This window comes from Hypomesus nipponensis, chromosome 22 (assembly GCF_054491055.1).
Source record: "Hypomesus nipponensis isolate SF chromosome 22, ASM5449105v1, whole genome shotgun sequence".
Taxonomy (NCBI): domain Eukaryota; kingdom Metazoa; phylum Chordata; class Actinopteri; order Osmeriformes; family Osmeridae; genus Hypomesus; species Hypomesus nipponensis.
This window is the reverse complement of record NC_140382.1, coordinates 11,457,961-11,485,401: the sequence shown is the minus strand read 5'-3', so window position 1 is coordinate 11,485,401 and position 27,441 is coordinate 11,457,961. Positions and strand designations below refer to the sequence as shown.

The following is a 27,441-nucleotide window of genomic DNA, read 5'->3' as shown; positions in this document are numbered from 1 at the left end:
ACTTTTCTTTTACTTTTAGTATATTGCTGCTGGCCATACAAAGTATATACTGTTGCATTAAGTATGCATGCAATTGGGGCAAAAAACTTCATAATAATATCACGCCTTGAACTTTGACAGCCTTGCTCATACAATACATTTCTCAAAGTTGGTTACGCAAAATGTTGTTGAAAAGTGGTGGCGGCAAAACATTTTTTTACTTGGAGATACATTTACATTTAATCATTTAGTCATTTAGCAGACACTCTTATCCAGAGCGACTTACAATAAGTACAGGGACATTGTCCCCGAGGCAAGTAGGGTGAAGAGCCTTGCCCAAGGACACAATGTTTTTTGGCACAGCCGGGAATCGAAACAACACCTTTTTGAATAATAGCCCGACTCCCTAACCGCTCAGCCATCTGATAGAAAACCATGCATAGCTAACCATCCTGTTGGAGGACAATCAGCAGAGCACTGCTGCTGTTACTTTGGCGTATATGTAGTTCAGTTAATGTGACGTATCTTACACTGCGCAGAGCGCTGTTGGTCGGAGTAGCAAGAAAAGCATGCTGCTTTATATACTGTAAAATGTGACCAGATGCAGTAGGACACCCTGTTTTTTTTCATCCACTCTGACAACATCAATGCTACTTTGAGTGAAACGTCTTCAAAGATTCAAAGAGACACATTATTGCTTCAAGGATTCTACATTTAATGTAAGGATGAATTACAATGTTTGTGTCAATACACAAGATTGTGTATTGAAGGACTTCCCTCAACACAGGCCAAGCCTAGGTTTTCTTGGAATCAGTCTTCATCACAAATACTAAATACAATGTTAGAATGACATGCATGCATCAAAAGTAAACATGAAGGCATTATTTGAACTCCTGCATGTTAAACATATGGCAATCAAATTCTGTTCATTCAACTAATATATCCAATCTTTTATTGTCTTTTCTAGATAACTAGTTCACCAACTGTCAGTCAGACATCTACAACATATTCATCTACAACTGACACATCTTTAACAATGGCATCAACCATAGCTACTGCACACACCACAATGGCAATCTCAACCCCAACCGTCACACTAAATACAAGTATCGCAACAGCCCCAACTTCCCTACCACATTCAACTACATCCACATCCACAACCACAACCGCTATACCTGCGACACAAACTTCAAGCACTACCAGATTAACCACCACAAGAACAGTCGCATCAACAGACCCCCCTCAGCAAAATGAGGGTTACCTTTTTCTGAGGATGCGTTTGGTGCGGGTTTTCATAGTTGAATACAACAACCCAAAGTCGTCGCAATATCAAGAACTGGCTGCCAATGTCACAGCTGAGGTAAATCTCATGAAAATACGTCATTTCAATTCAATAGGAAAATCTTTTGACGTAGATTTTTACAAGAATTCATGTTTTCATATGTTCTTTGTGCAATAATCATTCAATTTTTTCCCTCATTTCTTCTAGCTGAATCGGGGATACAGGATGCGATACCCTTTCACTTTCCTGAGATGCATAATTATTGGATTTTGGTAAGTGATCCGTGACCGGAGATTTAGGTTACTGTTGGCTCTTTCAATGTATTCATGCTCTATTGCTTGAGGATTAACAATCCATTAATGAATCTCTCATTTTCAGGCCTGGGTCAGTGGGGGTCACAACCAACTTGATATTCCAGAATGAGAGTGTAGTTCCAAGCATCACCAGTGCAGCAGACTCATTAAAAACATCTTTAAATGAATCCCTGGTTTTCCTGAATGTTATCACTGGTAGTATTATTGCAGGTTTGTAATGATTATAATCTAAATACTTCCATAATGTTCATATATGTAAAAAAACTAGAAATGTTAACAATTTTATTGAACTCAGTTTAATGTTTTGCAACAAACAATGCTTTTCTTCTTTCCCACAATAGCTGAACCAAATGCCTCCACTATTTTAACTCCTACAACTGTGGAGGCAACTAATTCCACAGTAGCTGCTACAACCACAAGTACAGCTGCAAGTACCAGTAAAACAACTCAATCTGCCACAGCACTCACCACCAGCGGTTCAATGGCAAGGAGCAGACCTGTAGATATGGTCACTTTTCTACTACCAATCACTTTAGTCAACTTTCTGTACATTTTGACGTAGATCTTTTCAGACTTTTTTTGCCCTTTCCTTTGAAATTGTAGCACTGTCGAATTAAAAACAAATAGCACAATCTATTATGTAATCAAAAAAATGACTAAATAATCCTAGATACGCAAATTAAAAAGCTTGAATTTCTGTAATGCAAATCCTCTTATATTTAACCTTTATAGTTGCTTGTGATGTATGAAACCTTTTTGAAAAGTTTGAGCTGTCATCAAATCTAAATAATGATTTTTGTATTGAGTAATTCCCAGAATAAAGTTTGTTCATAATAATATTTATTTCTTTCATATTTTGGCAAACATGTAGTCATTAAGCAGACGCGCTTATCCAGAGCGACTTATAGTAAGTACAGGGACATTCTCCCCGAGGCAAGTATGGTGAAGTGCCTTTCCCAAGGACACAAGGTCATTTTGCACAGCTGGGAATCGAACCAACAACCTTCTGATTAATAGCTCGACTTCCAACCGCTCAGCCATCTGACCCCCATACAGCATTGAACCTGGCAAAATGTGACTTTAATATACTTTAAAAGGGTGATTGATTGCAAAACCGATTTTACCTTGTCATAGTTGAATAACGACAGTTCGGTGGGTAAAATTAACCTCAAAGTCCATTGACACGTCTTTCCTATGCCAATCTCAAAATGAAAACATTTGGCTGTAAAACGCTAGATTTTCAACTGACGTCAGTCCGGGGACAGCCGCTTTTGGCTCTGGTCTGTATCTTTAGGTGTGTTCGACTTCATGCAGCGCCGTTGTCGCCTGCAGCCGCCTGCAGCCCGGCTGACTTGAAGCAGCCAATGGCATTCTCAGCTTCAAGGCAGCCGACTGCAGCCGACTGTCAGCGCCGCCGGCGTTGCATGAAGTCGAACGCGCCTTTTGTCACGCCCCAAAATTTACATCCAGACCAGCCCACTAACTGGTATTCTTTATTATGTCTATGCTGGCATGTACCACTAGCCACTGTCACGTGTCAGTAGCTCCACTGGCACGTACCACTAGGTGCCAGTAGAGGCATTGGCATGTACCACTAGCTACTGTAAAGTACCAGTGGAGGCACTAGGTGCGTTCGACTTCATGCAGCGCCGGCGTCGTCTGCAGCCGCCTGCAGTCCGGCTGACTGAAACAGCCAATGGCATTCTCAGATTCAAGGCAGCCGCCTGCGGCGCTGCATGAAGTCAGCCCTTATCCTGGTTTCGTACAATAGCACTTCAGGAAGCATACATTAGCATGTTTGCTAATAATATCAGTTATGTAGTGTATTTTATAATTAAGCACGTTTTTCTACTTTCTCTTTATCCGTAGTTTCACTCCACTTCATTGTTGTCTGCTTGACTGATAAAGGCTAATTTTCCTTTCCTGGCTCTTTTTAAAGTTAGGAAGCACAACACAGACTAGTTATAAATCCTTCACAGAAACCACCTCAGATATCATGTAATCTACTTTGTGTTTAAAGAAGAATCAATTTTTTAAATGTTTTATTTGATCACAAACAAATGACATGAAATGGAAAATCTCTCACTTTCCTGTATGGCTGAAAAACCACAATATGGGACATCGGAAATGTATATGTTTATTATTGAAAAACATAGGAACACAATTGATCAGATGTTAATTTCCAGTGTCAATAAAATGTACACATCCCATCCAACCATATGTGTTAACCCACAGATCCATGGTTAGATTTTACAACCCCATACACACAATCAATATAGTGTGTTTAACCATATTTCAACGTCCCACTCAAATCAATATTTACTGATCACTTTCTCTGGAGCCTTTGGGGTCTTGGGTTTTGCCTTCTGCAGCATGGCCAGCGTATCCCTTTTCTCAATCTTCCTCAGTTGTTTCTTTTTCATCCTCTTGATTTTTGATGTGTTTCGGATCTGCGAAAGAATATGTTATGTAGAAAAAAAATGTACTGCCAGGTTTTGTCTACAGTTACCCGTTTACTAACCCAGTTAGCCTGGGAATGAAAGGTGCAGAATGGAGGTTCAGTTGGAATAGTTTATTACTTGATTTTAGGTGACATGAAAACAGAATAACGATGTATGCGAAAATAACTAAAAGTGCAACAGTAGGCCTATATGAGAAAATTAGGTAAGTGTTCAGTTGGGATGGTTCACTTACCACTTGAACAACCTCTGCCTTCCTCTCATTCTCTGCACGTCGTTTTAAGTTCTCTTCCCTCCTTTTTCTCTTATCCTGCGTAAGGCAAAACAACAATACAAGATGTTGGCACACAAAAAAACACAATTGACAAAACAATTGTTGAAATATATTTCAGTCAAGACACTCACGTACGATCTGAGCATTTGTTCGTAATCATGGAATAACCATAAACATGATGTTGATGAGCGAGAGGACGTGCCTAAACTAGTCTTCACTTGTTACTAGTGATGGGGGAAACAAAGCTTTCCGAACAACAGCTATGTGACAAAAGTATCGCTTTTTCGAAGCGTTCTATACATCTTCTCCATAGGGATATCTGCTGGTCAGTTTATGGTTTGGCGACTGTATCGAGCGAAGGAAGGAATCAAGTTTTAGTGGAAGTATATGCTAATCGAATACATTAGGCCTATTATATGATAATGTAAGCTAGGGGTTAAGGTTTTGGAACATGCTTTTGTAACCGGGAAAGGGATGGCCACATTTGAAGGCTGGTAAAACTAGAGAAAGATAGGCTATGTGCTTGTGTACACCAACTATCTCATATCTGTATCTATCTCTGTCTATCTAGCTCTGGCAATGTGTCTGTATCTCTGGCTCTGTCAATGAATGTATTCTATAGCGTCTGTAAATAGGCCTATGTCTCCTCTCTATAACCTACGAATATTAGTGATTTCGGATGTCTTTTTAAACGTTTGAATAAAATGCCGTGTGTCTCAGCTGCTCGTGTGACGTCACTTCGACACTTCGACTCTGATCACGTGATTTTTGCCAATTTGAAGCCACGCTCGACACATTTGTGTCGGTACCAATTGTTTCCAAAGGTCGATACCGCTTCGTGAGAACGGTATCGAGCGTAACATCACTACTTGTTACTTGCCTCTTTTTCTCTGGCCTTGTCCTCTTTCAGTTGAAGAGAATACTTTTTCACCATCTCCTTTCCTTTTTTGGCCTCCATCTTCTTTTCCCACGAGGAACGCAGTGGCTTATCCCTTAGCAAAGCAGAGAACCTTGAATACAAATACAACATTTAGTCAAGGCGTATTGATCATTTGACTTTAAAATGACAAATAACATGTCTTTACTCCTTCAGATCAATGACAAATTACGAGATGAGCTGCAGATGTGCTGGTGCTCTACATGCATTCAAGGCATTGAGATTTCAGGATATTAAATAAAGAGAGAAAAAAGGGCGTAACCGGTTTTACAGTATTCACAAAATAGTGCCGTGACAACTTGGCAACACGTTTTCACTATGTTGTCTGTTTGATCCTATATTACCTTTGCTTGTTGCGATCTTTCCATACTCGTCCAGATTTAGGCTTGCCCAGCGGTATACTCGAGTTCCGTTTCTCACTTGACTCCATATGGTTTGTTCTTTTCGCAGTTTTAATTTGCGGCCGGGTAGTTAATTCTGTTGGTATTGTGCGGGCATCGTTTTCTTTCTCGTTGCATGCATCATTTGATACACCATCGGATTTAACCATGGTCGCTGTGAACACAGGAGAGAGGTAAACACAAACGTTGCAGCCCTGTACAAAACAGCCGGCGTGACGTATGCATACTCACGAGACTCAATCATTTGTTTTACAGCTAGAATGGTTGTATTCGGTTCCGTGTTATGATTTCCTGTCTTGTTTTCAGGTAACTTTTGAATAGCAGACTTTCTAGTTCTGCGACTGGGAGTCTTCACGAGGCTGGGTACTTCAGAATCTAGAAGGGCTGCAGGAGTTCGCACTCTACGTCCACTACGGGTCCGTGTTACCACAGGAGGAAGCTCGAGTTCTGGGTTTACTTCGGCCTCTTCTACCTCGTTCGGGTCGTATTGGGTAATTTCTTCACTCATATACATCTTTAAACGAAGTTATGAATATATGCAACGATCGCCACAAACTTATGAGACGTCAATGTTGTTAAAAACTGTTTTAAAGAACAACAGACGTAGCTAAGAACACACGTATACACACGTGTTGGTAGTTCCTCATTAAAAGACTCACACTTGCCGCCTATTGATGGAAGTATGTCACTACACGCCTTGTCCAATATAGTTGACTTCCGCATTTACAACTTTTACTTGGTTCTGTTCGCTCGCTTTAATAGGTGTCAGCCGGCTGAATTGAAGCAGCCAATGGCATTCACTGCTTCAATTCGGCGCCGCCGGCGCTACTGAAGTCGAACGTACCTAATGTGGTCAGAATGTGGCAATAGGTGAGTTCGACTTCATGCATCGCCGGCGGCGCCGACAGCCGGCTGCAGTCGGATGCCTTGAAGCTGAGAATACCATTGGCTGCTTCAAGTCAGCCGGGCTGCAGGCGGCTGCAGGCGACGCCGGTGCTGCATGAAGTCGAACGCACCTAATACCCATCATACTGGTCATGTGACTTCCGCACGCTTCCTGGTTCAGATGACAGCGGCAGAGAATGTCTAATATTGAGAGAACTGCTCTGACAGCGGTCTCGTCTTGTGATCTAGGTAGGCACAGTGCCTTTGAATGCTGAGCAACAAGCTGTGTCCTCTGAGAAATGGCTGTCACCGGTGTGGGAGTTCTGTTTTTGAGTTTGCTTTGCTTTGCTTTGTGTACAGTAAGTACCCAGTTCAAATCCTCAATATAAGTTTGCTTAGACTCTTACTCCCTGTCGGTCACATAATTATGTTGGTTAGCTGTATAGCGCAACAGCTCCAGGATGTACAGAAGGATGCACTAAGTAGACTTTAGTAGTAGCCTATCTGGTGTAGGCTATTATGAATACTAAGAACAAGAAATGTTTATTGTCTGTCTGGTACACATTTATTATACTTAAGTAATTGGGCTGCTCTGATTGGTGATTTTATGATTGTTTACTGTAAACGTCGCAATTAATAGTTCGAAAAATCCACGATAATTTTGTTAATGTATTTTTTTATTTCTTCTGTATGTCTCTCCACCAGCATAAATCACAGAATACAATCTCAAGTATTGGAAGGATAGATTGTTAACTGTTTAGGGACATCACCTGACAGGCTATTCCATTGTTGTAAAAGCCTGTCTGTCACATGGGATTGTGCAACAGAGTCAGCAGTTGTGATCATTCTGATTGGTGTATCTAGCAAAGACTAATCACTATGGTAACATAGTGATATTATACTGCCAATCACATGCTTATTAGCTTTCCTCATGTCCACTTGTGAAAAGGCAAGGATGTGATTATTAAATACATTTTGAAGGATAATTTGTAATTGTTCTCAGTCTCTCCGTACCTTTAGCGTGGACTACAAGAGCGACTGTTTCCGGAAAGATGGGGAACAGTTCCGCTACATCTCAGGAAGCATCCATTACAACAGGATACCTAGAGTATACTGGAAAGACCGGCTGCTGAAGATGTACATGGCAGGACTGAACACCATCCAGACGTATGCACGCATATCTTGTACAATTTGTTAGAGGACTAACAGTGTTGTAATTGTAGTAGTATTAAAAAAGACCATTGAATCCGCAAAATACATACAAGCCCATCCATTTATGTGCTTTCCTTTCAGATATGTTCCATGGAACTACCACGAGCCGTCTCCAAACCGGTATGATTTTGGCGGAGACAGAGATCTGGATCACTTCCTGCAGCTTGCCCATGACTTGGGCCTCCTGGTCATACTCAGGCCAGGACCATACATATGTGGAGAGTGGGACATGGTGAGAATGTCTGTGGATGTATGGTGTGGTTGTCTGACCTATATGGTTGTAGTAATTTTTCCCATTGCAAAGCGCCTTGTATTGTACAATACTTGTGAAGCACTTTGTCTGTTTGAAAGGGTGGCTTACCTGCCTGGCTGCTCAACAAGAAAGACATCGTCCTGCGTTCTTCAGATCCAGGTGTTATATCAAGTGTATATAAGTACATAAACTAAGTAGTATAACAATATAATGTAAATGCCTGATACTGTATGTTACAAATGAACATTAAATGGTTTCACACTGCTCTGTGAGAAAGCCCACTGATGAGAAGTTTTCTGGTTGGTTTGGACTAGATTCATCTTAGAACCCATACCTGGTTCTCCCATTTTGAAGTTCCAAAATATTTATCAGTCATGGTTTGTAAAGGCTATGGTTCAAGACTGCAGACACAGTACCATAAGTTGTAGCTATGCTTTTTTTTTTTTTTACATGAGAACAAACAAATCCCTATGTTTCAGACTACATTGCTGCTGTTGATAAGTGGATGGGGAAGCTGCTGCCAATGATAAAACCTTTCCTCTATCAGAATGGGGGACCCATCATCACTGTTCAGGTAAGAGGGACTGGTATCCTAATGTAGAACCAGGCCACAATAAAACCCATTATCAAATATCGAATGAAGAACGTTGTCATTTTCAGTCACTACCTTGTTAATCATGTGGTGGTTTAATACTCTTCCCCTGTCTCCTGTCTTATACACATGCACACACACAAACACCACTCTGCGTCAGGTGGAGAATGAGTACGGCAGCTACTTTGCCTGCGACTACAACTACCTTCGTCATCTCATTGCGCTGTTCCGTTCCCACCTGGGAGATGAAGTGGTGCTGTTCACCACAGATGGTGCTGGTCTGGGTTATCTCAAGTGTGGCTCCATACAGGGGCTGTATGCCACTGTGGACTTTGGACCAGGTACAGATTGAGGTTAGAGGCTGGATCAGTGTAGGCTGCTGATGTAAATGTGGTCAAGATGAGCTCCAATTGTTAATTGTGCTCATCATTGTAATGGCTCACTCTTTATTTCAAAGAGGATATTTGAAAAAGAAATGGGCAGATTTTGCATACTTCACATGTGGTTTGATGTGATAAGTTGATAAGCTCTACCTATTTGTTGTATTTGGATCCAGTATTCAGACTGTATGTCACTTTAACATTGAGTCTATGACAAGGATTTGTGTGGGTGTTTCCATGACTAGGCGGGAACGTGTCTGCTGCATTTGAAGTACAAAGACATGCCGAACCACACGGCCCTCTGGTAAATCACCTACCTACAGTATATGCATGCATACAGTACATACAGACTACCATATCCCCTCTGTTTGAGATGTTTATTGTTGTGCTTGGTATAGCACATATTTTTAGTTGACTGTCTGATATCTACTGTTATAGGTGAACTCCGAATTCTACACTGGCTGGCTGGACCACTGGGGGGAGCCCCATGCGGTAGTGTCCACCTCCATCGTAGCAAAGTCCCTGAACGAGATCCTCGCCTTGGGTGCTAATGTGAACATGTGAGTCACCCACCAATGCTGTGGCACTAACCACAGTAACACCATTAAAACTGTGGACCCGCCTCTGATTATCTGCTAGTAGTGAATAGCTATTAGTTATTGTAATTGTGAAAAGCATAGATGGAGGTCTATAGGTAGATGAGACTGAGACAGGCAGAAATGGCCGGGAGGCTGGGGATAGACCTTGCTTGGTAGTGAAGTTGGTAGGGGAAAATATGAATGTACATTGCACATGAATACAATAAACGGTGTACATGAATGTAAACCAATACATGGTTAGGCTGTTACTAGTCATTAATAACAAATTATATGGTTGTAAGCATCACATGTATCTTTGCAGGTACATGTTCATTGGGGGGACGAATTTTGAATACTGGAATGGTGAGTGGTCCTTCGGTTGCCAAACCATTCTTTTGATGGAGATGATGATCATGTTGAGGGCGGTTAATAAGATCTACCGGTGTTTCTAGGTGCCAATACACCCTACGCCCCTCAGCCTACTAGCTACGATTACAACGCACCACTAACAGAGGCTGGAGATCTTACAGACAAGTACTTTGCCATCCGAGATGTGATAAAAATGGTATGTGGCTTAGACTTAAAAAAAAATTAAGTTCTGTGCCAGAACTTTACAGTCAGACGGTCCCAGTACAAACACAATAAGAAACTGAATATGAACAAGCAGTTGATCATTCTTTATAGTTTCAAAGGCATACAAAACCTACACCAGTTTCTATTCTTCATCTAAATAGTACAACAAGATTCCAGAGGGTCCAGTTCCTCCGACAACTCCTAAATATGCATATGGACCTGTACAAATGAAGAAGGTGAGGGTCAGACAAAATGTTTAGAACCATATACTTAACAATGGCTATTGTTGATTGGGTATTGTTGATATGCACTTGGATCTTCCAAGCTTTATTTTCTTGTTTGAGGTGAATTGGATTTGCTCTGTCCTACCCTTTACAGTACCAGACCGTGACTGATGCCCTAAGAATATTGTCTTTCTCTGGACCTGTCAAAAGCACTTACCCTCTTAACTTTATTGACATGAAGCAGGTACTCCCGAAAAACGTATTGACCGATCCCCATGTTTTGTGACTATACAACAAAATATTTTTTTATATAATTCCAGAATCTGAAAATGTATATTTGATATGATGTATTTAACAATATACATAAACCTCTTAATTGCGATATTTCTTTCCTGTCCCCGTTAGGTATTTGGGTTTGTTCTCTATCGGACTATACTACCTGTTGACTGCAGCTCTCCCACCCCTCTGTCTTCTCCCCTGAATGGAGTCCACGACAGAGCCTACGTGTCAATAAATGGGGTGAGTTCTTGGTGTCATGGGTGGTGTTTCTTAAATGCTGCTGTCAATTCTGAGTACAAACACAAGAGGGTGCTGTTTTTTTTAAATAGATTGTTATTCTCTTCACTTCACACTAGCCTGGAATGGCCAGACCAATTTGCAAACATGTATTAGTCTGGAACCTCTCAGTTAATTTGTTATATCCAAAGGGCTTTCTCAATGGGTGCAGACCAAAATGCCTCTGGATGCAATTTGATAGAATTGGATAGATACAATCAGAGCTACAAATTATCATCTTGTGTTATGAAAATGCCTCAACAGCACTCCTCTGTACAGCTATTGTATTAAACCCACCCCATATCAGATAAATAGTTGTGATTGGCCCAGCACCTTTCATCCCAGAGGGAAATATGCTTGAATGGGAAGGTAGCCAGATTCATCCGCCAGAGCAAAGAAACCATAAGCTTGTAGATGGGTCTGGTTCCCAGGCTAAATAACAGTTTATGTAAATACATTTTGACCCCTGAATTGTAATGTTGTGACTTTAATCAGGTTGCCGTGGGAATCCTTGAACGAAACAAAGCCCAGACGATGAATGTCACGGGGAAGGCTGGCAGCCAGGTGGACATTCTAGTGGAAAATATGGGAAGGGTCAACTATGGAAAAGAGATCAACGACTTTAAGGTTCTTTCCCACTTTTAGTTGAGCGTTAGTTTGAGCGGTACCAAAGTCATTGCAATGATGTTTTTGTATTTTGCTACTGTTGGTAAAACTGTGATTGGTGTCACTGGTCATATTTCTTTGTGAATTTGACTTACATCACCCAGGGACTGGTATCCAACTTGACTCTGGGAGCAGATGTGCTTGAGGGTTGGATCACATACAGTCTCAGCATTGATGAGGCCATCAGCCAGGGACTCCTCTGGAAAACTGACTCTTTGGAGGGGTCTATCACTGCTGCCCCTCCCTCCCACCTTTCCCCTCCAGCCTTCTATGTAGGCAGCTTTGCTATACCTGAGGGCATCCCAGACTTGCCCCAGGACACTTACATTTATTTCCCTGGCTGGAAGAAGGCAAGTTTCAACATGGCTCCTGGTTATGAAAAGATTTAATTAATTATGCATTTTTACATTGTTGTAATTAATTAGGTAATCACATATTTATGTATGGAATTAGCGTGAAACATATCCAACACATAATGCATTATCAAATGTAATCTATCTATATCTATCTGTATTAAATGTATTCGTTTTTTTGTTTTTTACCATCAGGGACAGGTTTGGATCAATGGTTTTAACTTAGGCCGGTACTGGCCCTCCAGAGGCCCTCAGGTGACCTTGTATGTGCCTGCCAGTATCCTCAGCACAGCCATGCCCAATAACGTGACAGTTCTTGAGCTTGAGGGCACTCCCGAGCCCTGCACTGTGAAGTTCACCATCACCCCAGTCCTCAACGCGACGGTCAAGTCAGAGGACAATCACAAAGGGACACTGTTTTACAAGAAGGATTGGCTGTGATTCTCCTCGCCAATGCACATCAGGAAATGGACAGTTTGCACTAGAGCTTGCACTATTCATTATATCCCTGTCCTATATCGACCCAGCCGTATCCATGTGGCTCATAGAGACTTTATTGGTGTAGGTACTATGAGGACAACTATACTTCAAACTACTGGATCAGGTTCTGTGTTCTTTGTATAAATACTATATTAGCTGATGTGGCATTTAATGTTTATAATCTTTAAAAACATATATTTAACTTTAAAAGGTTAAAGTCTGATTATACTACCTCGTTAATTTTGTTCTGTGATATTTCTCACTTTAATTTACACTTGCTTTTATTCAAATTACAGAACTTCAGTACTTTGAGTGTTGGCGACAGTCAGTTTAGCTTGTTAATTTGTGAGTACTGTAAAATGCAGCGACTTTAACTGCAAATTTATAAAAGCATGGCAGGATAATGTGCCAAATTCTGAACTGCTTTTTTGATGTTTTGTTTAGTGACTCCTCTCTGCCAGGGGTTCTTCAATATCTGCTGTTTTTATGGAATGTATCATTGGGCTTTTTTGTAATCACAAAATGTAATTATTTTGCATTTTTCACAAATCCTTAGGAAATCATAGCAATGTATATAACATGGAATTGTAATGCACAAGCCTTTTCAAACTTTTAAAATACTTGAAATAAAAAGCAGATTTTAGTCAAATAATTTGCGTACTTTTTATCAAATATGTAAGCAGACACTGGTGTAGGTCTTCTTTGAACCACTTTCAGTGCTTGTGCCCATGATGCAGCCGCTGATAAAGGTTATTATGGTTAGCTGATTCAGTGTTATCTTTATTGGAGTTTGTGTGTTTGCATAATGCAGGGAGAATTTGTATGTTCTCCTCTGCTCTTCTCCCTGTACACCAACAGCTGCACTTCCAGTCATCCGTCCGTGAAACTCCTGAAGTTTGCGGACGACACCACCCTATTTGGGCTCATCTCTGGTGGAGACGAGTCCGATTATAGGTGGGAAGCAGACAACCTGGTGACCTGGTGCAGCCAGAACAACCTAGAGCTCAATGCTCTCAAGACAGTGGAGATGGTTGTGGACTTCAGGAAGAACACAGCCCCACTGACCCCCATCACCCTGTGTGACTCCCCAGTCAACACTGTGGAGTCCTTCCGCTTTCTGGGCACTATCCTCTCCCAGGTTCTCAAGTGGGAACTGAAGATTAGCTCCCTCACCAAGAAAGCACAACAGAGGATATACTTCCTGCGGCCACTGAAGAAATTCAACCTGCCAAAGACAATGATGGTGCACTTCTACACAGCCATCATTGAGTCCATCCTCACCTCCTCCATCACCACCTGGTACGCTGCTGCCACTGCCAAGGACAAGAGCAGGCTGCAGCGTATCATCCGCACTGCAGAGAAGGTGATTGGCTGCAATCTGCATTCCCTCGAGGACCTGCACACCTCGAGGACCCTGAGGCGAGTGAAGAAGATTGTGGCGGACTCCTCCCACCCTGGACACTCCCTGTTTCAGTCACTCCCCTCCGGCAGAAGGCTGCGGTCCATCAGGACCAAAACCTCACGCCACACAAACAGTTTCTTCCCTTCTACTGTTGGCCTCCTCAACAAGGCCAAGAGCTCACACTGACTTTAATGACTTCATGTCTTAAAACTATTTACATTTTGCACTTCATTCAATTCCTGTAATATTTGTATTTTATATTGTAGTTTATATTGTAAATTGGCAACTTATATTTTATTTTATGGCAACTTATATTGTATTGTATATTTTAGTTTAATTGTATTCCACTTAGTATTGCTAGTTTATGTATCCTTAGTATAGTTAGACCACATATTTAAATTTAAAATTCCTATGTGTTTACTGTATGCACCTTCCTGCCAACGCAAATTCCTTGTCTGTGCAAACTTTCATGGCGAATAAATCCCTTTCTGATTCTGATTCTACAGATGTACTTTTATGAAGCGCCTAAAATATTTCTAAACTAAAAAACTACATTACCCAGACACACGTTGACGTTTAGTCGCCCAACAACCCCCGGTAGGCCTACTGCTAGAAGTACACACACTCGATCAGCCGGAAAGGGGCTCCGTGTGAGTACGAAATACAGCTATTACCACAGCTAAAACTATATCCATTAGTTGTGGTTTTGTATTGACCTTATCCATTAACATGTCTATGTGACTAGCTAGATAGTTAGAGCTACAATATAAATAACAAATTGTTAATAGATGCATTGGCCTGCATTTAGCCCTTGGTATCGTTTGGGCTAATTCACTCGCTAGTACAGTACATCTAGCTAGCTTTCAAGCTCTAGTCTACATACTGACTAGCTAGCCGTCGATATAACGTTGATTACACTGACTGTACTTACGTTTGTTCCATTTAGTTATAGTCTAACGTGATCCATTGTACCTCAACTGTACCTGGTCGTGATTCAGTGAGAGGAGAACCACTTTCATTCTGTATAAAACGAACACGAATTACTGTAGGCACAATCCAACCGAAAAGGTCCTGTTGGAGCTTTGCTTGGTCGAGGCATGAAGATGAATACAACCAAAAACGACTCTTGGCAGTAGGGATCCTAGAACACAGCTGAGAACACAGCTGCAGAAAAAAAGTAGACAATCAAGACTTCAACCAAGACATCACACATAATCCCGCCCATACCCACTTACTGTACAGCAAACTCTCGGTCTACCGTAAGCCATGGTAGATAACCGCTATGCGACAGCCCTGGTCATTGGGTCAGTTCTGAGCCTTCTAGCTACAGTCTATTTATCTGTCGCCATCGGAACCCAGCACTGGTACCAGTATCACAGTCTGACTACAAAAAACGAAGCTAGCAACATCTCAGAGTTCATCCGTGGCGAGTTTGATGAGAGGGCCTACAGTGACACTCTTTTCCAGTTGAATGGGATTCTGGGACTGTGGTGGAGATGTATCTTGGTGCCTGGAAAGTCACACAGGGTCAAAGAGCCTGGTGAGGATGGGATTATGTCCTGTCCCATGGACACGCACACACACACACAAACAAACACTCATAGGCTACACATCTCTGCTCATATATAGTATCACATTCAGCAAATATATGATTTATGATTTTATCCCTCAGATCCCACAATGGTTAGCCAGTGTGTGAGCTTCACTCTGCCACAACAGTTTAATCCTAAGTATAAGGAACCAGGGAACCATAACAGTGGAGAAGACCTGTTGAGGACCTGTGAGAACCATTCCCTCACTTTTACCCTCACTCTCATACACTCACTGACTTAATCGGATGTTTCTTTAATCCAATGTGTTTGTTCTCTCTGCCTCTGTGGGAGCAGACCTGTGGAGATGTCAGTTCCTACTGCCCCTTGTGTCCCTGGCCCTGGTCTTCCTCAGCGGGCTGATCGGGGTGTGCGCCTGCCTGTGCCGCAGCCTCACCCCCACCCTGGGAGTGGGAGTACTCCACCTACTGGCAGGTGAGAGGCGTGTACAGTCTGTCACTGCTCTGCTCGCTCCCAAATTTCTGTAAATTTTGTATGAAATGGAATAGGATAATAGCTAAAGATTGGCTGTAGGGAGGCTATCTATTTTGTATCATGAGGTGGCTTCCCAGTATGAACACAGGGAAGGAATGTGGATTCTCTATTGAAAGGGTCTCTGATTTGAGACCTTTCGTCACGCTTAAGCCTGCTTAAGTGTGAGTTTCATTTAACACATGGCTTTCCTATCCTTCCCCCTACAGGACTGTGTTCGCTAGGGACTGTGTGCTGTTTCCTGGCTGGGATGGACCTGCTCCACAGGGCCTCAGTCCTGCCCAAGGGTGTGGATGGCTCACTAGGCTGGTCCCTCTACCTGGCCCTCATCTCCTCTCCACTACAGATGATGTCTGCTGCCTTGTTCCTGTGGGCTGCAAGGAGCCACCGACAGACCTACACCCGTATGACCGCGTACAGGGTGGCATAGAGGTTCAAGAAATTCATTACCCACAAGGTCACTGCCTACAGGAAAACATCAAGGGGCAATGTTGAATGAACTACAATAACCACAACTAGTAGCATAGCCAAGTTGGTTGTCATGGCAATCCTAAATACAGACCTTACGGAGTGAAACTAAGAACCTCTTCATCTAATACCCACCTGAATGATAATAGGGATTACCTACAGTTTCAAATCCCATATTCCACCTAAAAGCATAACCGTGCCGAATCCCATCTTTTGCCAGTACAATCTTTAAATTGGGCATAATCCACAAAAACTGTTTTATATTGGAAGTTTCTCTCACCAAACCTATACCCACACCCATTATGAATAATGGTTTATTTAGAATTGATGTTTTCTACTTAGTTTTATTTTTTCTGTCCACTTCGATTCAAGAAAAATAATTGTGAAAATAAATGCATATATTTCTTGCCTTTATCTGTTGCCATCACTCCTAAACTATGTACAGTAGCTTGCTGAATGTATGCATGATTAGGTTACTTCAGCCATTATGTGGATGATCCCAAATGTTTTTTGTTTTCTGTAAATGCTTGAACCTTCTAGAGACTATTTAACCTACATTTAACTATGATTTGATCAGATAATAATTGGTTTCATAAATGTTTGTGGTATATGCTGATCGAATGTCACTTACCGAAATGTAACCACTCCCTCAAAATTATTGTCACTTATGATTACGAATGTTTATTTGAATGTAAATCATCCTTACTTATTTAATACCACTCCAGCTATCTTACGTATTTTGATGTCCATGGTGTCATTTTTTTCAGACTGCAATAACCCCCATGTTACCTTGGGAAACGGATACCTCACTCAACAATACAGTTTACTGTGGTTTGAATTGTGGATTTTTTAAGTGTTTTATATATAGTTCAGCTTAAAGCACACAGTGTATTTGTGTGTGTATGAATACATTTTGAATAAATGAATTGAGGGTGCTTGACTCAATGATTCAAAAAGGAACTGACAAATGTGTCTGCAAGTGTCCATTTAACTTCACATTTGTTTACAACATAGACATATCTGAGATAAAAAATAACCATTACATTGAGACTGAAATTACATAAGATGAGGAAAGATTCCTCAATCTTTATTCACTTGCAAGCATGGAATAGTTATAATTTTCTTCCGTGCTAGGCGAAAGGCAATATTCTTCTCGTAGTATGCTCTTTCGTTCACAAAGAATGGATAGAGTGGCTCTTCCCCTTCATAATGCACTGTTTCTCCCAAAAACGACAGAAAAATTGGGTCCCCCTTCTGGAGAAGACAGAAGTCTCTGTCCTAGAAAGTGTAATTGTATGATAAAACTGAGTACAATAAAAAAAGAAAACTTTACTTTTGGTAAATATAGGTGGCCCTTATTATTACAACACTTTTGGGGCAAATTTAGATGATGGATTTTCATGTACAGTACCTGTAGTTTGGGGTGGATAGCTGCCATGATTTGATTTGTCTCAGGGTGTCTTGGGTAGTCAACCACACTCATGAAAGTGAACACCTCCAATTTACCCCCTTCAAAGACACTTCCTGGGTGAGATAAGATGAGAGGATTTATATAATATAGTGTTTCTTACAGGCAATTACAGTGTGTTATCTAGGAGTTGTAGCTCAAGTACCTGAGTTGAAATCTTTGACCCAGTCTAGTGTCTGATCAACTGCCTCTTTCATCGCGTTGTAGATATCAGCTCTGACCACCCCATGTGGCTGTGGACCAACCTCAATTGCTGCAGTTAGAGAAATTAGAAATGTTTTGTGGAATAAATTGAATTTCATGTGTACTTATGTTCACTAATCAATAGAACTTGTCATTGGATACTAGTTGGTATGTTGTCATGTGCGTTTGCTATTGATAAGAGTTGATTGTCTATTTGTCAGGCTGAATAGATGTCCAGGGTCAGGAAAAAGTACTGGGTAAACGTCCCTTGTGATGACTACAGGGAGAGCTCCAACTATGATCTCTGCTCTGAGAGTGGTCATGGACTGGGAGTTTTGAATCTCTTTCTTTGTGACTTCTTTGTAACACCATTACTGCCTCTGTGTTTACTTTCTTATGCCCTATAAAAAATGGTCCTCCGGCCTTCAGAGCTGAGACAGACATATTTTAGACCTAAGCCTGGTGTTTATTGTCATTTATTGTCAGAGGTCTGGTTTTCTCTCCCTATCTGCAAATTGATAATACTTCCAGATCTCAACCGAATGTAGTCACTCCGTTAGTGAAGAGATGGACCAAACACTTTATTCATCAGTATACTTTGAGAAATATGTATGGGAGTTGTAATGGAATTGTAAATAGAAACTCCATGACCCTGGACATCCACACAAGCATAATCCTATCAAAATAAAGTGCATCCAACCCACTTATACTTTGTCAGTGTGTATCTCTCTGACATACACACTAAGACACGTACCTATGCCATGCTTTCCCAGAGATTCCTGGGAGTAAGCCTCAGAAAGGGGTATATCCAGCAAGATTAACCTCACAGGCATAGAAGTTATCTTCTTCTGAGAACAGATAAAAAAAGGCACATGTCTTGTATGAATCTGAATAAGCCTCTTGCTCCACAATAGAAGCAGCTGAGATTGACAATTTATCTTCTCTGTTATCAGTTCAACAGTTTGTCTGAACCACAGACAATTGGAATTGCCCCTTTTTAATCCCTGTAATGGATTGTAATCAATTTTATTGGATATTAAATGCATTGGAGTCCAATCTGCAGATGATTTTTTACACACTAAAGTTTATGATTTAACTTTGTGCAGATTCAGCTGACCTGGATGTGCTTGTAGATGTGGAGGCAGACCCAGTCAGAGAACGAATAGGAGATGATACAGAGGCCCATGTTGGATGTGGTGTTGTGCAGGTCACAAAGCAAGTCCACAGCCTCTGCACTCCCCTTGGGCCCCAGCTGGATGTTCAGCTCTTGGGCTCGACCCACTTCATATGGGCTGGCATCTGTCACCGGGGAGCTTGGGAGAAAAGGAACAGACGTGGAAGAGGAAAGGAGAGAAAGAGTAGTGTTGGCATGTTTTGTGAGAGTCTCATGGTATGCCTTCTAGAGGGAGTAGCCTGGACTGGCTGCTCTGAAAAGAGGAAGACAGAGAGAAAGAGAGTGAGACATCGGAAAAAGACAGGAATACCAAATAATCACAGAATAACAGATCACAGATTGTTTCTTTTTTTCTATTGTCTTTTCTTTTGGATTTTTTCTGCTTTCTTTACCTGAGTATATCATCAGTGAAACAACGATTGAGATCTGTATCTGTGTATCTCCTGCAGACCTCCACAGCTCGCGGATTGGATATCACTGTGGTAACTGAAGCTGATCCCACCTTCTCCACCTTCTGCCTCTGCATCTCCCTCACCACATACACTCCTGACATCTCGTTGCCATGGGTACCACCACAGACAGCGACCCGGGACAATGGAGGGAGAGAGACCTGTTCCATCTGGTGAAAGTAAGTTTGGTGTGATTTTTAACCTTTGCTATATCAACAAAAGTTATGTCACAGTTCAGTGGATACTGTTCAATAGTCGACTACTCATGGATAGCTTAAAGGGGTAGGCTTTATAGGTTACAGATCATCAGAGGCCGATGAAAACCATTGCCCATGACAATGATTAGAGGCAGTTTCATCACTCATTACACTGTCTAGTTTATGTCAGTTAATGCCTCACTAGGGGTTGCACTATTTTCTCCTGCTCTTGCTCATCCTGCATTGCAATTTCATCTTGTGTAATTGAAATAAAAGGGGTTTTGCTTGGCATGATGGTATCAACATGTCAATGTTCTTAGTAGGAAGATACCTTTTATACAAGGTTCCCTCTCCAGAATGACTGGATTGAAATACAGTTGTTATACACATTATTGCTTTCCAGAAAAACCTCTAACTATTGTTTGGTTGAACTAATATACTTGTTTTAACACTCTTTCGTGCAAGTTTTTCTATTTACTGATCTAAGTTTTGACTCAAAGTGTACTTTAGTTAAGCTATTTCATGATTTTCACAGTTTTTCAGTTTGCTGTATCACGGGCATATTCTAAACTGCATTCTCTGTATTTATATATATTTTTTTACTTGGCACTCCTTGGTGTCATAAAGATTGAAACTTTGCAGTCTTCGCACATCTAAAGTCCTGCAGTGTCTTAAATGTTTAATTATAAATAACAATACAGTCTTGGAGTTATTAGCTAATCAATTAATAAGTAGATTAATATGGTGTCTTAAGTGTCTAAAGAATTTGGCAAATGCCATATTGTGTCTAAAACGTTTGGTTGCGCCCCCCCCCCCCCCCCTGTAACATGTACACAATTCTATTTTTATGGTTATTACAGAGGTAATTTGATAGATTATTCTGTGAAAGTAAAAACACGTAATTAAATTCAAGAAAACTGACACAGAACACTGACTAACACTGACACATTCAAACTAGCAATCAAACCTATTCAATCTAGCAAAAACTGACAGCCACTCAATAAAACATATGCTTTCTCACAGTACATGTAACATTCCTAAAATGGTCTTACTTTAGTTGTTGGAGACAGACTACGCATAACAAGAACTGTAGGGTAGTCTAAACATGGTGTGGTCTGTCTTACCGTATGGTTTGGTTAAGAATATTCACTATAAACTGGCTCCTTTGCTTCTCTGTGACATGTCTTTACTTGTCTGACCTAGTTATCTGTGAGCTTTCAATGACCTTTAAACTTTGTGGAACTTTACTCCAGGATGGCCTTGCATGAGTTGAACTACTCTGCCATTAAGTCTTAAAAGAATAGCAGCTCCAAGACGATATTCCAGACATATATAAAAACGTACACACTCTCACCCATACATACACATCACACACCTGCAGACATACATGTAACTCTATTCATGTTTACTAATCAGCTAACTTATAAACTTCCCCCCTTCATTTTCCTCTCAGTAAAATGTTGTGTTTTTCATCCACTGCAGCAGAGAAGGGAAGAGAAACAGGGAGGTAGAGAGATAGGCAGAGAAAACGGGTGGGGTAAGAGAGTAAAAGAAAATTAGGAAGAAATTTAAAGGGAGTGGAAGAGAGTTTCTAAAAATAACAGTTAAACAAAATAACATAAAACAGAGTACACCATGTACACGTAAAAGCTGCCAATACTTCTTTTCACTATGGCGCCCACTATAAGTACGACATATCTGCATTCAATAGGCTCATTCTTACACAGACCCGTACTGTAAGTAATATGTAAATCATATTATATCTCTAATGGCTTCTTTTTTATGTTTCTCAGAGCTCTCTTTATCTCTACCTTCTTTCTCTTCATTCTGTGCAATTCTCTCTCTCTCTTGCCTTTCCTCTTCTGAAGAAGAATTAAGCTTTAATTAGACTAGTAATCCTCCTGGGGATCAGTCAAAGACAAACATCAATGGACGTATACTACACTTAAGGTCTTACTGACTTGTATTGCCCTCTCCTGGAGATAGGACATACTTATATGGCAAAGACTGAACATAAAAACAATATCTATTTCACTGTAAATATTTTATTACTATAGCCAAGCATATTTTCCAGCACTGTTCCCGTAATCGACCTTGTATGTCCATTGATACTTTCGTGGTGGGTGGGGTTATGTAAATGTACACCCTTCCATCTAAATTATATTATTGAAATATTAAATGGACCTCCAAATGTTTTACCTACAATCTGCATTGTCTTAAGACAGCTTATTAGTGGTGCAAATGCCATCTAAAAATGGGGTCCAAAAGGGATACTTTTTCTGATGCTCAATACTAGAGAGGTCCTATGTGTAATGATAAAAAAAAAAAAAAAAAAAAACTTTTCATGCGTTATGGTTATGGTTTGTAAACAGTCTCAAATGACAGGAAAAACTTGACTGTAGGTTTGGGTTCCAAAACGGATGAAACAATGTTAGGCCCTATCTTGCATTTGTCAATATGGATTGAAAATTACGAAAACAAATGGCAGCTCCAGTAACTTCTAAAGAGTTTGAAAACGTTTCAAAACATACTAAGGCTGTTAAATTATTGCATCTATTTGAAATGTTCTAAAAGATTGTGTCCCCCTAGCAATGTCCATGTTTTGTACAGTATTAAATAAATAAATAAATAAATAGAAACCAAAGGTACTCATTTCATCTTTTTGATATTTGGTCAATAAAAATAAGTATATGTGCTCAAAATAACCATAAAAGCATGCTGGTGTATGCCGCAAAATGCAACCTAATGCAGTGAAACATCCTGTTATTTTTGCCATACTACATATACTTCTGGCCATACTACATATCCATCATGGTAGCTTTGGGACGCACCATAGAGTTAATATAACGCACCCTTCCCTGTCCAAAAATCCCACAATGCCTTGCGCTGCTCACGATACACTTGTGACTTAACTCCTGACTCAATACGTGTGGTTTTGCAGTGTGAACTTGAAGGTAAATTCTATAAATTCGTAATTTTTTATAATTTGAATAAATATTGCCGTAGATTAGCAATCGAACAGTTGTCCGCAAGTTTAAGGAACAGAGCGCGCGTGCATGCAAGCGTGTATTCCTTAACAACCACTGCTGCAAATAAAAAATGGGCAAACTCTAGTAAGTGTTAGACAATATGTAACAATCGCAAACTATGCACAAATACAGTTTAAGTTTAAGTTCACTTTAAATAATAATAATTTAATGTAACTTGTCTAACAACATGCTCTTATTGTTCTTTCCTTTGGAACTTGTTTGGTTTTCACAATGTCTGCTTCATGTTTGGCTACCCGCAATGTTTGGGGCTAGCCTATCTCGTTGTTATGATCAGTGACCTATGCACTATTGTAAAACTCTCTTGGAAGTTGCTTTCAATAAAAGCGTTTGCTAAATGCATAAATGTAATGTAAATGTAAATAAGCAGGTTGTAGTCAATGATAATTACAATAGGTAAATATATATTGGGTTGAATTTTAGAAGTTAGTACCACAATAAACTAAAGCCACAAACACAGCAGCAGTCAATTTGTAGATATAATAACCTATTATGTGTCCTATCATGTCTATCTAACATACATCCTATCCTGAACCAGCATGGATGGTGTTAGTATTTGCATAGTGCACACAGTGACTTGTCTTTTGAATTATTAATCTATTATGACCAGTGACCACAGTCTGTATCTTGGCACAGTCACCGGCCATGAGATTTCACCCATTTCTATATTTGACCATGGAATCATTGTTGGAGTTTGAGAATAGCCAATGTTATATGTCAATTATGGCAGTTTCAGCTAATGGAATAGCTTGATCAGCAATTCTCTCCTCACTGCACTCCTGCTATTGTGTTTTAAGTATTCAAATGTTAAAATGAGTAATTCTCAGTTTTATTTTTGCTATTGAAGGCTGAACCATGGGTCGTCTCGATGGGAAAGTGATCGTACTGTCTGCTGCAGCTCAGGGGATCGGACAAGCAGCAGCAATAGTAATATTACTCCACACACATACTTCACCTAGTGATTGAGCTTGATTGAGTGACTAGGTGAGAGTGAATGTATGTGACTGAGTTAGAGGTAGTCAGATGGGTGGGGGAGTCGGGCTAGTAATCAGAAGGTTGCTGGATCGATTCCCCGCCATGCCAAATGACGTTGTGTCCTTGGGGAAGGCACTTCACCCTACTTGCCTCGGGGGGAATGTCCCTGTACTTACTGTAAGTCGCTCTGGATAAGAGCGTCTACTAAATGTAAATGACTAATCATTAAAATATTAACTTCTTCAAGGAATTTAATATGGTTGGGCCTAAGATTCAAGATTCACTTTATGGTCCCACAAACTGGAATATTCGGCTTGCCTTCACCCCAAAACACCTGGGCCTACATATTTGTAAAGAAATGAAAAGCACCTGTTAATGACATTCAACAAGCAATTATATTTTCTCCCATTGTAGGCTTTTGCCAAAGAGGGGGCTCAGGTCACAGCGACTGATATTAATGGAGAGAAACTGAGGGAGCTTGATGGATATCCAGGTACATTCTGGATTATTTGTTTGCTAGTACCATCTACTGGCAGTAAATAGAAATACAGGCCACAATCTTCTGGATTTCTCCTCTTAACAACTGAACTACCCATGGGCCAAATATTTGATTCAGTATGGTCAAACTCTCCGCTGAAACATCACTGAATGCCGTTAGTACCTTTTACATATATTTTTTCTTTGCCACATACATATTCTCTTACTGCGATCACGTCACTTTCAGTGATTGTAATATGTAAGTAATTGTATTTTAAGTAATACCACTTTAAAATCAACAAGGATTTGGCCCTTTGAGTCAACTATCACCAGGGGTGCTTTTATATATTGAGTATATATTTACAAGCAGAAGATGAATGGGGCTGTGGAGTGCTATTCCTTCATCGCATGCTACTCTCCTTACACACACCCATACTAATCCTATTAATCTAAAGACCCAAATCGCTTCACGTGGCCATTTATACCTGTCCTGCAGTACTTGCACTGTTGTAAACAAAGTATTTTTGTTTTTTTTAATTTATTTTTGTGTCATTGTTTTATCTTGCGCTGTGTTAGGATGGTGGTTTGCTGCAAAAGGTCAAGGGGCACCAAATGTAGCAAATACCTAACATCTGAACATAATTTCTTGTTAACTACCAGTTGGTCTTTTTTGTCAATCAGTAAAATAAGTAGCTGGCGCATTATAAATGTGCAGCCATTGTCTTCCTTTCTCTTAGGAATCAAGATCAAGGTTGTGGATGTGACAAAGAAAGACCAAGTCGAAGCTCTTGCCAAAGACCACGACCACGTCGATGTGCTGTTTAATGTTGCCGGGTAGATAATTAAGACCCTATAAGTCAAAGGAGCTCTTCACTCAAAATTGAAGTTTGAATTCAATATATTATGCATCATTATGTATAAAAATACAAGTTCTGCATATTTCATAGTTGTTTAAACATTGCCACTACTCAGTATGAGATTAAGAGTAGTGTTCACTAACTATGATTAAAGAGCTAGCTATACCTAATGAAAATAACAATAAGACCACAGGCAGGTTGATGTAGGTAATAATCAATTGTTAATAATTAAATGTCCTTTATATCTGCAAACATGTTGCTCTCCTAGATACGTGCATCACGGCTCCATCTTGAACACAGAGGAGGCTGACTGGGATTTCACTATGGATGTTAATGTTCGCAGCATGTACCTTATGATCAAGGCCTTCCTACCCAAGGTGACCCCGAATCCTTGTCCCCCTTCTTCCACCACCAGTTTGGGGATTAGAGGAGACATATGTCCCCTCTAGCGTTCCCTTAATCCTTTGTGTGAAACAGATAACTGCCTGACATGTTGCTGACATGATTCTTTTTTTTTGCCTGCTTGTATGGATTAGCTGTATTACTTTGAGCCCAGGATACTAACTACTAAATGCTAACCCTGCTTTAACCATAAACTGACCAAGATGCCTAATGGAAGGCGATTAGTGTTTGGTACTGTGGTTATATCACAATGTATATCTTTTTTTTCCATCTTCACTTGAAGTTTGAAGAAAGACCCTTGGGTTGAGGGACTTAACTGATGCTTATTTGCTTTCTTTTGAATCAATCTGTCTAAAGTATTTAATGGTTAATCGATTAGTCCCTTATAACTCCCTTATAACGGTTTATAATTTATTATCTAGATGCTGGAAAGGAAGTCTGGGAACATCATAAACATGGCGTCAGTGGCATCCAGTATAAAAGGTTAGCTGTGTTAGGTGTAAAAGTACACCCCCTGATGTTTGATATGCCCTTTACCACATTCATCAGTTAATGTGCAAACAAGGAGAAGGGCCTCAGAAGTCCATGTACACTTAAGCTGATCCTCTTAGCTCTGACAATGTAATTACTTAAATAAAACCTGTGTGTACATGTCAACCTTTTCCCCAGGTGTGGTGAACCGTTGTGTATATAGCACCTCCAAGGCTGCAATCATTGGACTCACTAAATCTGTAGCAGCAGATTTTCTTGAGCAAGGCGTTCGCTGTAACTGTGTCTGTCCCGGTAAGCATTTCACTGTGTTTGACTTTGACCCACAGCAAGTATTAATTTAACACTTAAAAAATAATTACAGCTCTACATGTTTCTATTTTACCACCCCATAGCTTCTTTGTACATATTTTACTGAGTAATTCACATCAACAGGTATTTTTCACGATGCTCAGCTCACAAAAGGCCTTCTCATTTCATTCCGTCCACTTTCTCTGTGCCCCAAAGGGACTGTTGACACGCCATCTCTGAGAGCGAGAATTCAGGCTCAACCAGACCCAGAACAGGCCTTCAAGGACTTTATGGCAAGACAAAAGACGGGTAGAATGTGCACAGCTGAGGAAGTGGCTCATCTGTGTGTTTACCTGGCCTCAGATGAGGTAAGGAGATGGCATGGCTTGTGCTCATTTTTACAGTAACAAACTGGCTAAAAGCGGTTTGCCAGATTTGAAGTTACTATTGGGTCAGAAAAGCACCTATGCATTCTGTATGTCACCTGGGTCTACGGATCTAAGGCTTTGGCACTCGGAACTAGTGCAGAACTTAAAGTACCCCCCCCCCCCCCTCCCTTAGCACTGACAATGTGAGTCTCAGTTTATGAATCATATTACAAAATATAGGCAAAACAATGTTCCAGGCTGTTGAGAGTATCTGCACATTGGGTGTATGACTTGTATGTGTTGCAATGCATTATTAGGTACTGCACAGTCGTGTTTAATGGCTTACTAGTTAGGTCAGATTTGACTGTCTCAATTTATTTTCCAGTCTGCCTATGTAACTGGGACAGAACACATAATTGATGGAGGATGGAGGCTCTGAAGACCCTGCAGTGGGAACATCACAGCATCTGTGTTCTGTTCAAATCAAAGCCTAGGCCTTTTTTTTTTTTTGCTCATTGAGCAGTGAGGCCTTAATTTGCAATTAAAAACCAATGTTGCCTCACAAGTTTTTTATATAGTAATGCACCAAATTAATGTTAACATATTTGCTGTACTTTTGAGCCTGTAATTGTGTATTAATCTGAATTAAATAAAGAAACGTAGAGGTATTTCGGTTTTCGAGTTATTAAAATGAAGTCAGTGGTGTATTGAACTGA

The 27,441-nt window shown here is 40.5% G+C and overlaps 5 protein-coding genes and 1 long non-coding RNA gene across 9 annotated transcripts; 4 read left to right on the top strand and 2 right to left on the bottom strand.

The window, feature by feature from the left end:
- The first annotated feature begins 862 nt into the window (after positions 1 to 862).
- On the top strand, positions 863 to 2,316 carry LOC146236481 (uncharacterized). Its single transcript, XR_014741036.1, has 4 exons — positions 863 to 1,339; positions 1,469 to 1,533; positions 1,640 to 1,785; positions 1,917 to 2,316. It is a non-coding gene; the product is annotated as an uncharacterized LOC146236481 (long non-coding RNA).
- A 1,383-nt stretch (positions 2,317 to 3,699) lies between these two features.
- On the bottom strand, positions 3,700 to 6,333 carry ccdc86 (coiled-coil domain containing 86). The gene is made up of 5 exons (XM_084686292.1): positions 5,878 to 6,333; positions 5,590 to 5,800; positions 5,189 to 5,318; positions 4,270 to 4,344; positions 3,700 to 4,025 (listed from the first exon to the last, which is right to left on the bottom strand). Exons 1-5 carry the CDS (start codon positions 6,158 to 6,160, stop codon positions 3,888 to 3,890), a joined length of 837 nt encoding a protein of 278 aa, XP_084542418.1. The 5' UTR covers positions 6,161 to 6,333; the 3' UTR covers positions 3,700 to 3,887.
- Positions 6,334 to 6,705: 372 nt separating this feature from the next.
- On the top strand, positions 6,706 to 13,049 carry glb1 (galactosidase, beta 1). 3 transcript variants are annotated; one of them, XM_084686521.1, is made up of 16 exons: positions 6,706 to 6,890; positions 7,535 to 7,698; positions 7,825 to 7,975; positions 8,095 to 8,155; positions 8,476 to 8,570; positions 8,749 to 8,929; positions 9,214 to 9,272; positions 9,407 to 9,528; positions 9,869 to 9,909; positions 9,999 to 10,111; positions 10,281 to 10,355; positions 10,498 to 10,587; positions 10,749 to 10,862; positions 11,394 to 11,525; positions 11,669 to 11,914; positions 12,113 to 13,049. In XM_084686521.1, exons 1-16 carry the CDS (start codon positions 6,831 to 6,833, stop codon positions 12,356 to 12,358), a joined length of 1,950 nt encoding a protein of 649 aa, XP_084542647.1. In that variant the 5' UTR covers positions 6,706 to 6,830; the 3' UTR covers positions 12,359 to 13,049. The 3 variants fall into 3 exon arrangements, with proteins under 3 accessions (XP_084542647.1, XP_084542648.1, XP_084542649.1); XM_084686522.1 differs by having other exon boundaries at positions 6,743 to 6,890; positions 7,552 to 7,698; XM_084686523.1 differs by having other exon boundaries at positions 6,765 to 6,780; positions 7,552 to 7,698.
- Positions 13,050 to 14,389: 1,340 nt separating this feature from the next.
- On the top strand, positions 14,390 to 17,308 carry cldnd1b (claudin domain containing 1b). Its single transcript, XM_084686525.1, has 4 exons — positions 14,390 to 15,339; positions 15,472 to 15,579; positions 15,686 to 15,823; positions 16,090 to 17,308. Exons 1-4 carry the CDS (start codon positions 15,066 to 15,068, stop codon positions 16,308 to 16,310), a joined length of 741 nt encoding a protein of 246 aa, XP_084542651.1. The 5' UTR covers positions 14,390 to 15,065; the 3' UTR covers positions 16,311 to 17,308.
- Positions 17,309 to 17,327: 19 nt separating this feature from the next.
- On the bottom strand, positions 17,328 to 21,029 carry LOC146236477 (N-acyl-aromatic-L-amino acid amidohydrolase (carboxylate-forming) B-like). The gene is made up of 7 exons (XM_084686524.1): positions 20,944 to 21,029; positions 19,566 to 19,792; positions 19,117 to 19,312; positions 18,754 to 18,847; positions 17,962 to 18,069; positions 17,760 to 17,872; positions 17,328 to 17,626 (listed from the first exon to the last, which is right to left on the bottom strand). Exons 2-7 carry the CDS (start codon positions 19,790 to 19,792, stop codon positions 17,429 to 17,431), a joined length of 936 nt encoding a protein of 311 aa, XP_084542650.1. The 5' UTR covers positions 20,944 to 21,029; the 3' UTR covers positions 17,328 to 17,428.
- Positions 21,030 to 22,691: 1,662 nt separating this feature from the next.
- bdh2 (3-hydroxybutyrate dehydrogenase, type 2) lies at positions 22,692 to 27,386 on the top strand. 2 transcript variants are annotated; one of them, XM_084686526.1, is made up of 9 exons: positions 22,692 to 22,773; positions 23,714 to 23,793; positions 24,256 to 24,334; positions 25,056 to 25,152; positions 25,444 to 25,552; positions 26,000 to 26,060; positions 26,247 to 26,360; positions 26,574 to 26,725; positions 27,111 to 27,386. In XM_084686526.1, exons 2-9 carry the CDS (start codon positions 23,722 to 23,724, stop codon positions 27,162 to 27,164), a joined length of 738 nt encoding a protein of 245 aa, XP_084542652.1. In that variant the 5' UTR covers positions 22,692 to 22,773; positions 23,714 to 23,721; the 3' UTR covers positions 27,165 to 27,386. The 2 variants fall into 2 exon arrangements, with proteins under 2 accessions (XP_084542652.1, XP_084542653.1); XM_084686527.1 differs by lacking the exon at positions 22,692 to 22,773 and adding an exon at positions 22,782 to 22,932.
- Positions 27,387 to 27,441: the final 55 nt, after the last annotated feature.

Excerpts from the sequence above, each read along its gene's own strand:
- glb1 (XM_084686521.1), top strand. The coding sequence starts at position 6,831 with ATGGCTGTCACCGGTGTGGGAGTTCTGTTTTTGAGTTTGCTTTGCTTT. Across the intron at positions 9,910-9,998 it reads GAATTTTGAATACTGGAATG|GTGCCAATACACCCTACGCC; the intron begins GTGAGTGGTCCT and ends CGGTGTTTCTAG. Across the intron at positions 11,915-12,112 it reads ATTTCCCTGGCTGGAAGAAG|GGACAGGTTTGGATCAATGG; the intron begins GCAAGTTTCAAC and ends TTTTACCATCAG.
- cldnd1b (XM_084686525.1), top strand. The coding sequence starts at position 15,066 with ATGGTAGATAACCGCTATGCGACAGCCCTGGTCATTGGGTCAGTTCTG. Across the intron at positions 15,340-15,471 it reads ACACAGGGTCAAAGAGCCTG|ATCCCACAATGGTTAGCCAG; the intron begins GTGAGGATGGGA and ends TTTATCCCTCAG. Across the intron at positions 15,580-15,685 it reads AGAAGACCTGTTGAGGACCT|ACCTGTGGAGATGTCAGTTC; the intron begins GTGAGAACCATT and ends CTGTGGGAGCAG.
- bdh2 (XM_084686526.1), top strand. The coding sequence starts at position 23,722 with ATGGGTCGTCTCGATGGGAAAGTGATCGTACTGTCTGCTGCAGCTCAG. Across the intron at positions 24,335-25,055 it reads GGAGCTTGATGGATATCCAG|GAATCAAGATCAAGGTTGTG; the intron begins GTACATTCTGGA and ends CCTTTCTCTTAG. Across the intron at positions 25,153-25,443 it reads GTGCTGTTTAATGTTGCCGG|ATACGTGCATCACGGCTCCA; the intron begins GTAGATAATTAA and ends TTGCTCTCCTAG.
- ccdc86 (XM_084686292.1), bottom strand. The coding sequence starts at position 6,160 with ATGTATATGAGTGAAGAAATTACCCAATACGACCCGAACGAGGTAGAA. Across the intron at positions 5,801-5,877 it reads AAAACAAATGATTGAGTCTC|CGACCATGGTTAAATCCGAT; the intron begins GTGAGTATGCAT and ends CTGTGTTCACAG. Across the intron at positions 4,026-4,269 it reads AGGCAGAGGTTGTTCAAGTG|ATCCGAAACACATCAAAAAT; the intron begins GTAAGTGAACCA and ends ATTCTTTCGCAG.
- LOC146236477 (XM_084686524.1), bottom strand. The coding sequence starts at position 19,792 with ATGGAACAGGTCTCTCTCCCTCCATTGTCCCGGGTCGCTGTCTGTGGT. Across the intron at positions 19,313-19,565 it reads TTCACTGATGATATACTCAG|CTCCCCGGTGACAGATGCCA; the intron begins GTAAAGAAAGCA and ends TTTTCTCCCAAG. Across the intron at positions 17,627-17,759 it reads CTATCCACCCCAAACTACAG|GACAGAGACTTCTGTCTTCT; the intron begins GTACTGTACATG and ends TACACTTTCTAG.